Source organism: Hippocampus guttulatus, chromosome 5 (assembly GCF_054856545.1).
Source record: "Hippocampus guttulatus isolate MCC_2025c chromosome 5, RoL_Hgut_1.0, whole genome shotgun sequence".
Classification (NCBI taxonomy): domain Eukaryota; kingdom Metazoa; phylum Chordata; class Actinopteri; order Syngnathiformes; family Syngnathidae; genus Hippocampus; species Hippocampus guttulatus.
Window position 1 is genome coordinate 9186260 of NC_141265.1, and position 11803 is coordinate 9198062.

The following is an 11803-nucleotide window of genomic DNA, read 5'->3' on the forward strand; positions in this document are numbered from 1 at the left end:
CTTGGAAAACATGCAGGGCAGCGGCCCTCCAGGACCTGAGTTTGACACCTATGCCTTATGACCTTCAGTAACTCCCCGGGCCATACACTCCCCCTGTTCTTTGTATTAAGTCGAATAAATCATTCCATAAGTCTTTTGAGGAGGTATCCTTCATCCATGACCTTAACCAGCCACAGTAGCTTTTCCGAATGTCAGTTGGGGACAGGAGGCCCAGATTCATCACCACCTTTTGTTCTCCCCTCCTGCTCTATCTAATCTATGATAGCATTAATAACGACTGCTGCGGAATACCCTGTCGCCCTTTGTGCCTTGCCCACCTCCAGGCCTGTGCAGATCTCCACCATCCATTCGTAGGCCATTAAAACTGTATTTACTTATCAGCCTTTCTGGGTCTGTCACTTCATTTTGAAGCCCGATGCCCAGAAGGAAGAAATCGAGTGACCTTCCTCTGCCCTACAGTGCAGCGAGGCACAATTCAGAACTGTCTGTCCTTCCAATTCCTGCCTTATTTCTGCAAGAAGCCTTTTCAAACGACGATTATGGCATCTACAATTAAATGACTGTAGATAAGATTAGCCTTTTCTTTATATGAACTATAATGAACATCATTGTAAAACATTAATTCATGGGAGTGATTTCAACTGGAAGGATAATTTTTCAGGCAAGAAATATTTAATACATGCCAGATGGCAGTGACAATCCATCCGTACATTTTCTATAGCGCTTATCCTGTTTGCAGGGCAATGTGGCTTAATCCATCTGAGTATGGGCCATAGGCAGACGACATCCTGCAATCACGAGGCACATATGAGGACAGACAACCTTGAACTTCTCATCCTCACCTACACACCGCCACTGACTGATAATTGAACCCACACTGAGTGCACAGACGTCAGGTGAATGATTCGTTACAGCGACTGGTGTTGAACCCAAGCGCAAAAAATAAGACTCGAGGCAACTATTTTCGGGCCCGGCACAAGTCTAATGCAAAGCGCTGGGCGCAGGATTGAGTTTTCTTTCTCTTGGGATTTTTGTAAATGACCACAGGTACAAAGGGGCAGTTGGACCTTTGTGGGAGTGAATACAGCTGGCTTGTTTCCCTGCCAATGCAAGTAGCTCTTCTAAATCTCTTTAAATTAAGAACAAAACGTATGCTCATAAGGAACTGCAAGCAGACCACCATGAGTGGACGATAACAGATCACCACTGTAAGGTGAGCACTTGGAGACCGCCTTCCACTATGTTCATATGTTCATTCATGTCCTTCGGTGACACTCTTTACACACACGCACACACACACACGCACACACACACACACACACACACACACACACACACATACACACACACACACACCTTGAAAGATCATGATACATGGTGAGAAAAAAAAATATCCAAATTCATTCAGTTGGTCCAATTATTATTATTTATCTTTTACAAATAAAATATATTTCTTCATCTACAGTACCTATGCGAGTGGCGTAGAGAAAAGAGGCAGAACAATTAAATGCTATTCCACTAGATGGCAGAAAGTACATCAAGCCATCTTCCCCTTATCTTAAATACGATCTTGCATGTGCTGGGGTATCCCATGTACTGGTCACCAAAGCACTTATAGACTAACAACCATTCACATTCACACCAACAGTCTTCAAAATACCTTACATGTACTGTATGTTTTTGGAAAGTGGGAAGAAATCAGCGAAAGCCCACAAGCGTGGGGAGAAGATGCAAACTCCACACAGAAAGGCTAGAGTCCAAAATCAAACTCCCACCTCAGAATTGTTTGAAAGATGTGATCACAGCTATACTGTACCACCATGCCAACACAGAAGATACAATAAACCTCTTTACTGGCATAACATTTTGTTTAGTGGTGTCCAATGAGATTTTTCTAAAAAAAAATATGCACCATTAATCCATCAACTGTGTTGAATAATGGTTTTGAAAGTGAAAAGTCGACATTTCACTGTTGCAAGTAGTGTCAGCACATTTGGAAACTTGAAATGTATCCCAGCCAAAGTACTGTATTTTGCTATGATCCAAACATCCATTTTCTTCATTAGGGTCAAGGGTGAGCTGGAGCCTATGCCAGCTAACTTAATGCAACAGGAAAGATACGCGCTGAGCTGGTCGCCAGCCACTCATTTGAATGATAAATTGACCATGATTTTCTCTACACCCTCCTTTTGATTATTCTCACTGCCCAATAGAAAAGAACTCATGAGAGACGGTGAAGTCTTCCTCCCAGAGACACTTATGTCTTATCAGCCTCAGTCATGGTTCACTTTGTGTCCTTAACTTCCATTGACCTTTAAAGGGGCTGATTATTTCCAGCCACAATCTTCACTCAGCAAGATCCTTCCAACAAAATAGGATATTTGGCCTGGATTTGCTGGTCTGATAATTCAAAAAACTCGTCACCATACTGAACAGAACCAAACCAGAAAGCTGTGCTGCTCTGTTATCATTTCTCTGACTCCACCTTCAACACCGCCCCTTTCATCCAAGTGTGCAACTCTTTCTAGAGCTCCTGTATGTGTCATCACATCTCAAAAGTGCTTTGCATTTGCAGTCGCGACGATTAAAGTCTCCTATTCGCGTCTACCTCACACGACAAATTACATTACGTCACGACAATACATTATTATTTTCATTGGGCAAAATGCTTTGCGGTTTTGTAAATCTCTGCAGAGAGGTTAATCATGTCTGGAGCTCCGCTAACAGTACTATTTGATTACAACACAAAAGAAACCAAATGGCACTGAAAGTTGTCGGCAAATTTTTTTTTAAAAAAACAGCCAAACAAAAAAAAAAACAAGACCATTTTACGTGTGCACTGTGAGGTCGACCCGTGAACCACTGGGCCACTGGGCCGCCGCCTGACACTAAATGAATTAAAATTCATATGTAAATAGCTCAAAAGGGTTGATCACTGTGGTGAATAATGCCACAAAGAACTTCAGGAAGTTGTTTTATCAAACCTTGGTGCACTGCATGCGGTGGCTGTGGAATTTGTTTTTCATTAAACCCAAAGTCAGACTCGGAATACTCGGATGTACAGCTAGCATTGCTCCCATCTAGAGGCGATGCACACCTTCTCAAGGATTTGTGCACGGGCTATGTTAAAGCAATTGAACTTTAGCCCATCACTTTATGATTAATGATTTATAATAAGTTTCATGCTAATCCCCCAGTTGATTTCATAATTTTATCATGAAAGAAATCACTGTTGCCTGACGTAAATATCACAAAGACATTATCAGCTGTAGTTACAGGTAATCAAAAATCACTTATATTGACCGGAGGTTTCGGTGGCATGGGATATGTGTTCGTTTCTTTTTTAAAAAATTAAAAAATAAAATAAAAAATGGCAGTAAACCTCTGATATTTTTGGACTGTGTCTTGAGAGCTGTGCTTTGTTTACTCTGCTGGACCATACAAACTATTCCAATTAGTAAAGTCATTTTTTAAAAACTTTTTATACTAAAAATGTCATACCAACCGTTACGTGTCCCAAATTAAGTTTACTGATTTGACAAAATGTTCTCTGTTGATGATATTTCAATTTCTTCATATGGATAGAATTTTTCTCCTTAATATGCCTTTCCAGTGACAAGTAATGTCAATGTTTTTGGGGGGTTTTAGTGTCTCAAGAGTTCCTTTTTAAGGGTTCTTCTCCAAATGACTCGTTTTGGTCACTTTTTCTTTAATGCCACTGGAGAGAGCCTCATTATAGGATTGCAATACACCTGAGAAACGGGATCTGAAGTGCCAGGGTTACATAACCATTTTGCAATCACAAAGGTAGCAGACAGTGAAATACATTTTATTCCTGAGCTATGTTTGAATTTGTGAAAGTGTCAGAACGATTACATGTCTTCACTGTTATTTTTTATTGAGAAGAGTGTGACTGGTTTGAATCGCTGCACTTGCATCTAATCAAGGGGCAACATAGGTAAATAATGCAACCATATATATACACACACATATATATATATATATGTGTGTGGGAAAATGAGAGAGAGAGAGAGAGATATATATATATATATATATATATATATATATATATATATATATTTAAAAAAAATGATTCAGAAATATAACCGTGTTCAACAAGGGTAAAGCGGAACTATATTTTAGTATTGTGTTTCTTTGGGAAACAAACATCAATGGAGCAAAAAACATTTCCGGTTTTCAAAATGTCAGAGCGGACAGCGAGTGTTTACTGATGAAGTTAATTATATGATACTGTTGTCCGGCGACTTTGTCATCTTTTTTGTTGTGTTTAATTAGGACACCCCACGGAAAGAAGACACCAAACGAGGCAAGATTTTACCATTATTCTGTGATTGATTGTTTTTGCAATATGCAACAAAGCAGTGGAAGGTTGAAAATCTCGTAATTTACCAATGAAGTTGAAAAGCACGTAGCTTTTAGCAAGATCTTATTTGTTTCTTGTACCTTGGTCACACTCTGGAAAGTTTTAAATGTGTTTCGACGAATTGCCAGAAGAGTTCGTTAAGACATTCAAGCTGTTGGTTGCCAACACACACGCGCATACCTTTAAAAATGCCATTTTGGAACAAATACTTAAATTACTCTTTTGGTAAAAGTAATCAAGTGATGTTATGTGTGTGTGTGTATACTGTATATATAATTAAAGCTGCGCAGGCGCCGTCTTTTTCGTAAAGAATTCTCGCTCCGTGTTCAACTATATAGACTCACATTTCAACCAAGTTTGTGAATAAATTGAGTCAAGATCATCATAACGTCTACATATTTTTTTGTTTGTTTTGTTTTCTTTGGTGATGTGTCGTGAGCTTGCTTTTTCGACTGTTAACAATGTGCCTTGGCTGGATTAAGGTTGAAAAACACTGCCTTCAGGATTTGTAGAGCCATGCCTTACCTCCACGGCTTTCGAAGGATCGTATATGAGTATCAGCCATTGGTGGATGCTGTCATGAGTGTGGTTGGGCAGGAAGGAGACGGTAATCATGAGAGCAGGTATTTGAAAAAATGAAAAACTTTCTGAAGTGTTTCTTGTCAGTTCAGTATTAAAAACAAGGCACAGGCAGCATATCTCACAGTTATAATGTGCTTTAATTGTATTTCTTCTTTTGTTTCCTGACACCGAAGATCAGAAGATGAGAGACATCGATGCAGTTCTTTAATAGAGCTGCTGGAGCGAGAGTCCCAATCTGAAGTGTTCTTGGAAGGGATCAGCTATTCTCTGTTTAAGGTGGCTGAGCAAGGAAGGGTGGAGGCTGCAGAAGTCCTTCTACAGTACAGAGCAAATCTTAATTTTGAGGGTCAGCATAAATACAACTTTGCTTTCAGTGTTTTCCCAGTGAGCTCCGTAATTGTCTTTAAATTTAGAACGAGCAAGTATTCATTACATATATTGTGCTTTTAAATATAACATACGATATTATGGCAAATGCCACAATTGATTTCAGCATATGAAACAGTAAAAACAAAACTTCTGTCTTCTTTCTTGACTGCAGGTTTCATTGTTTTCTGGGTTTCAATCTAAAATTGGCAAAAAAAAATGAACATGATAAATTCTATGAAAATTGTCAGGTTAGCCAGCTTGTCAGCTTACTTCAAGAAACGTCCAATGTAGAGGGAGTAATTTTATTCTCCATATAAATTTTATAGCTTAGCGTAAATTGTCAAATGTAAACGCTGTGAAACCCATTTTTCCCTGAGGATTTAATGATGGGAAAATAAATGAAAATGATTTGTCTTTCACATGCCTCTCTCTCCCTGCATGCCCTTCTTCCCGCACTGATAATTCTGACAAATTCCCCTTGTAGGCTGTAGACCATATCCAATTGTAGTTTTTTGGATCAAATATTTGCCTAACTTTCCTGTGTTAGCGTTTAATCATTAAAAACATTGAGTTCAATCTAAATCAGGGGTTTTATCAATCCATCACCACTTAAAAAATGCTCAGCGGGTTTGTACAGAAAACAGGTATGCAACACATTGTGTGTATTTGTCTGTGAAAATATTGACTGACAATTAGATTTGAAAGTAAGGAGAGTGAGTGTGAGTGAGAGAGAGAGTTTGAAAAACTTGTCAATAGCTCACAAATTTACTTTACATCACATGGTGAATTTTATCTGTTTGTCTGCAGTATGCTCTACAACTGGAATTAATTGCTGTTGCTCAGGCTTCCTCTAGCATTCCAAAACCATGCATATTGAAAAGCCAGAAGACAGAAAAGACCAGAAAAATATGTGAAAATATATGTCCTACAGAGTTGTTTTGTTTGTTTGAATTCTTGCAACGTATTTGGCGTTCTTGCAAAATATTTGGTTTAGGAGTGATCCAAAAGTACTTCAAAATATCTTTTGAAGTACATTACTTTAATATTATGGTACTTAGATTACATTACTGACTCTATTTTTAACAGATAACTTGAAACTGTGTTGGAATACATTTTTCAAGTAACCCTGCCCACTTGATTAGCCAGGGTCTACTATAATGCGGTGATAAAAACCCTCACAAAGAGAAGACATTGCATTCTATCGTGTCATGTTTTTTTCTTCAATTCCCCAGACCCAGTGTCCTTCTACAGTCCACTGCATATAGCAGTTCTGAGAAACAGACCAAATATGGTGAAATTGCTCGTTGAACACAATGCTGACATTGAAAAAAGAGACCGGGTAAGTCAAAAAATAGGACCAGCTGGTTAAATGGCTAATGAAGTCAAATACCAGTGTTTTTTTTAAATGTTTTTGTTAATTATCGCAACAGTGGCAGAAAATTGCATTGCTACATACTGAGGCAGGGTTGTATCTAATATTTGGTTCACAATATTTAGGCACATGGCAACACAGTAGTACAGGTGCCTTTTAGTGCGAAAAATACGGTACAAGTGCGATAGAAAATTAATGGATGACGATTTTTTTTAAATTTGTGTTATTGACAAAGCTCATGTATTGGATCACTGCTTGTGCCAAAAAATAAATACAGTGATCCCTCGCTCTAACGCGGTTCACTTTCCGCGGCTTCGCTGTTTCACGGATTTTTTTTAATGCTTTTATACAGTGAATTGCGTTCTGCATCCTGTTTGGCTAAGGCACTGACCGACGTGAACATTCTTCGCACCTCGTCTCTGTACAGCTTGCCAAATTTACCTTTGCAAATTTTTGGTCTTTGGTTTCATTGTATCAGTGGCGGATATGGTCTGTCAAGGAGGGGAAGCTCAATTTCGGCCTACATCATAAAATGTGTCAGTTTTATACCTGAATTCTACTCTCCGTTCCTTTAAAAAAAAATGAAAAGGATGCCTTCACCATAAGATCATTGGCTCATTTCGCTGTCAATCAAAAATGATTCAGCCTCAGCGAGATCATCCAATCATCATGAAGAAAAGTTGAGCTTCTGCACGCCCACTGTCCATAGACTCCCAGGGATGGTGAGCGTCCAATGGGCGGGACAAAACCAGCATTTATCCAATGACTCCTCTCGTTTCAATGCATTAGGACAACCTAACTGAACTCTCTCGAGGCGCCCAGCGTCTGCGCGGTCGACGCTCAGCGTCCACACAGTTTAAAGCGCAGTGAAGCTGTGGGAATAAATGAGAAGAGAGTCGCATCGTAACCAGTAATAAGAAGCTGATTCGGAAAAAAAGTTGAGCACGTTACGGCGCATATGTAGTCAATGCAATGTCCACACAATTGTACGTACAAACAAAATATTTAATCACTTAGTTTTTGACATTTTAGGGGAAGCTGCCGTCTTAGATCAATCACCTCTGCATTGTATACATAGTTCAATATTGTAAAATCATTGTAAAAAATAAAGCTGACTATCAAGTACCAAGTACAACTTTATTGTCCCTCTCACATTTTTTTTATTTTTCTTTTTTTAATAAATCCACTTATCACTGGTTCTTTTTGGAACGTAACCCCCGCGATAAACGAAGGATTACTGTCTCCCATTTATTTGTCACCCATTAGATCCATGAGAGCAGCCCGTTGGATCTTGCCAGTGAGGACTCAGACCGTTTGCCCTGCCTGCTTGCCTTGCTTGAGCTGGGTGCCAATGTGAATGCAAGAGATAAACGAGGTGCTTTCATGTTAGCCTCCGAAGTACACCTTTTTTCTTTCTTTCTTTGCACTTTTGAAATGTTCTGACTTGAGGTGTGATCAAAACATTTCCCATTGACACAAAGCTGAAAACACACCTGAAGATACTATATCATTCAAAGTTTATCACAAGTGCACCAATTGTTTGTCTTCTCCCAACCATATTTCTGATGGTCTACTCACGACAAATGCCGGCTGAAAATTTGAGTTACAGGAGTGTACACTTCTTTGTAGCAACATTATCAAGCTACTTATCTTGAGCAGCACATGCACAAAAATAGTCTGAGGAATAATATAGCCTGCATTTTCCAAACAATCACTTTGAGACCTATTTTTAATAGTATGCATTTTATTCATCCTCGTGTTTAAGGGAGGCCTACACAGCACCGCTGTTGTTTGAAAGCAGTCTCGCATAAACAAGGTTTAATAGTTGTAGACTCACTTTGTTTACAAGTGATTGTTATGTTGTTGTCTCAAAAGGAAAAACCCCTTTGCTTCATGCCTTGGCCAGCAGCGATGGCCTAACCGTGAACAACACAGAGAACATACAGCTTCTCCTTCAGAGAGGTATTGACCACACATTGCTGTTGTCTCTGAAGCGCTTTTGGAAAAGCAAAATTGTAACAGAGTTGAAATCAGTCACAGTAATAGCAAAGGATAGGAAAGAATATGCACCTTCTGCACAGGTGCTGATGTCAAAGCTGTTACTGAAGATGGTGAAACAGTTGCATCCTCGTTGGTCTTCCTGGTCAAGGAGGCGCTTGACGGCAGTGCCGAGGAGGCTGCCGAGATGGGGAAATTCTGCCTGAAAACCACACAGTTACTGCTGGCCCACGGTATGGACCCCAGCTGCGATGCCAATGACAGCGAGTCCTCCCTGACCCAAACAAGCCTGGAGCACTTTGACCTGCTTTTCCCACTGGCTGTGCTCATAATCCAGAGCGGAGCCTCTTTGTTTTCTGCCGACAGTGACTCCTGCTGGCAAGCTCCCACGATTATTTTCCAGCGGCTTCAGTTAGCCCTGCGGCACCGCTCAGATCCGAATTATGCCTCCGAGCTCCTTGAGCAAGCCGAGTTGTTGTTGGACCTAGCGAGAGTGAACTACCCCAGAGTGAGCCCGCATCCCATCTTGGAGGCGCTTACGTTTGGACAAGACCCTCACCCATGTGCTCCAGCTCTTCAAGATTTATACAGCCAGGTAGTCATGCAAGATATGTGCCCTGCTGCTCTCAAGTGCATTTGCAGGGCATTTATTAGGAGCCACCTCAAACCCTGGCCACTGGAAGAGAGAATCAATGCTTTGCCATTACCAGGCAGACTGAAAGGATTCCTTCTTCCTGAGCTCACATATAAGCCAAAGCCTGGTTGGGACCGTTTTAAGCCCAGGCAAAGCCATCTCTGATCATCTGTCGTTTCACAGTTTTGTTCCAGTATTTCACATGTCATGCAAAATTTCATGTAAAGCGGCTGTACGTTAATCATCAACTATAACGGGAAAAAAACCTACAAACCATTGAGGCACGTGGCTCAGATCCAATCATTTGTGCTTTTTCATTATATTTACTGCAAGACGCAAAAGACAAATTTCATAAAGATTATGAAGTGTTTGATGCTGTCAAGTATGCTGCAAGTCTTTGTAAATGCCACCAGATGGCAGTATTTCTCTTTGGGTCTTTTAGGTGCAGCCTGTTCAAGTTCCAACACAATTGAATTGACTTACCTCCTCAAAGCGAGTGTCATGTGAAGTTTGTTTTCTTCCCACTCAAGCTGAAGTTTGACTCATAAAAAGTCACAGTCTGGTGATGAAACAGTCTTGTTGGTCAACATACTACACCAAAAATGATTCAGCATGGTAATTATAAATGATGCAGTGAGAATGCAACATCACTTCCTTTCACTGACTCTGAAGACAGGAGTGTGCATGTTTCTCTCACATTTAAACTACGAGTTAACCAAACATCGTTGTTCATGTTCACACCAACCAAGCGCCGTAGGGTAAATTGATCAAATATGTTGACCGCAAAGGTGCAGCATGAGTGACCCATGCATGCTTGTACTGTACTTCAGTGCCTATGTGCCTGCAGTAGCCCGTGGCATGGAAACTTTGACCGACCAGTCTTAATGTTGATGTTTGAATTTGGATGCATTTAGGGATGATTTCTTTCCTCTAATGGAGTCCCTCCTTTTTCCAGAACCCGTTTGTCTCCTCTTTGACAACGCCCACATATGAGAATCAGTGTAGGGTTTTGACCATATAGGCTCCATACGCTATATGGTGCTTGCATCCATGTGTGACAAGCAAACTAAATAGGACATTGTGTTACACAACTAACCCCTTCGTGACATTGCTGAGGCTGGAGTGGCTCCAAGGCTTGCAGGCGCTCCAGCTCCTCTTGGTTATCTAGGTCACAGCCTCTGAGGAGAAGAGCCTCAGCAGCAGCAGCAGCAGCAGCCCTGCATGACACACGCTTCACTCTCCTGTCTGCCTCAATCTCCCTGCATACTCTTGACAAAACCTCAACACCGGCCGTGGCCGAAAGAGAGGAAGGGAGGGGGAAATGCAGGAAGCTCGATCTTTTAAAGATACAGAGAATGACATATGTGGAGCACACATGGAAATAGCATAGCTGGCTAACATTGTGCAGAGAGCCGTGGAAGCCTAATCCACGCAATCAACTGTGGCGTATCTCTTTTAAAACGGGACGAAGAAGCCTCCTTCCACAGTATCCACGGCCAGTTTGAAGAAGGTGATAGGATCGAGATAGTGGGGTGGGGCGGGGGCTAAGTCTGTCCTCTCCATCCAGCATTTATTGGAAAACGGTGCGGGTGAAGCTTGGTACTGAAATTAGTTATTGATCTATTCTCTCCCTGAAGCACATCGGTCTTTCTACCACACCTGCTTGTTCTCTCACAGCCTTTTCTTACACTGCAGCCCCTAACGTACAACCTTTGGATTCAAGCCCCTGCATGTTTTCTACCGCCTTCATTTTCTCAAATTCTACTTTTCACTGACAGACTTCTCTTCACAATTAGATCTTGATTTAAAAAAAAAAGGTTTTAATTCAAAAGTTAATGTCCTAGTGCTAAGTGCTAAAGAGGTCTATGGGGGGGGGGGGGGGGGGGAGAAGCTCATACTTTATTGCTCACGATTTATTCTTATTTACTCCAAAGTAATTTTAAAATAAAAGTCTTGCAATGGTTCTTGTCTTTTCAAGATATTTAATGCATACTAAAGAATGTAGCGATCTGATTCATAAAATATTTCTTAAGACTATTGCTGACCACAAATTCCCCGCTACAATATGAACCTTACTTTTCCTGTCGTACTAAATATGTGATATTGATATTTATGACACTCAGCAAACTGCTGTCAATAATTCTGCCCCCGTGGTATGCACTGAAATTGTACTGCATCACGCCAGAAATTTCAAATCATTTTTGTTAATTAGGAGACTTAAAGTCACTAAGATCATTCAGACTTATGTAATATTGTGTTTCTTATGGTATTGGACTCGTTTTCAAAATGTGAAAAAAAGAAAATGCATCACTATCTGCATTTGGCCCTGTGTCACTTCTTGATAGATTATACTCATTCAACAAATAAAGAACACTTTCAAGTAGTGAAGCGTTAAACAGTAGGAAATGTGTATTCCAAAATTTTGAGTGTCTGATTACATTCATCAAGGTTAGAGTGCATTTTA

General features: G+C 40.5%; 1 protein-coding gene and 1 long non-coding RNA gene across 3 annotated transcripts; one reads left to right on the plus strand and one right to left on the minus strand.

Annotated features, from left to right (window-relative positions):
- The first annotated feature begins 4194 nt into the window (after window positions 1-4194).
- asb6 (ankyrin repeat and SOCS box containing 6) lies at window positions 4195-9910 on the plus strand. Its single transcript, XM_086111797.1, has 7 exons — window positions 4195-4327; window positions 4867-5007; window positions 5140-5312; window positions 6568-6674; window positions 7974-8082; window positions 8583-8669; window positions 8789-9910. Exons 2-7 carry the CDS (start codon window positions 4901-4903, stop codon window positions 9502-9504), a joined length of 1299 nt encoding a protein of 432 aa, XP_085967923.1. The 5' UTR covers window positions 4195-4327; window positions 4867-4900; the 3' UTR covers window positions 9505-9910.
- Window positions 5085-11043, minus strand: LOC147204951 (uncharacterized). Of its 2 annotated transcripts, XR_015100966.1 has the most exons (3): window positions 10436-11043; window positions 9823-9898; window positions 5085-8907 (listed from the first exon to the last, which is right to left on the minus strand). It is a non-coding gene; the product is annotated as an uncharacterized LOC147204951 (long non-coding RNA). The 2 variants fall into 2 exon arrangements; XR_015100965.1 differs by having other exon boundaries at window positions 5085-9898.
- Window positions 11044-11803: the final 760 nt, after the last annotated feature.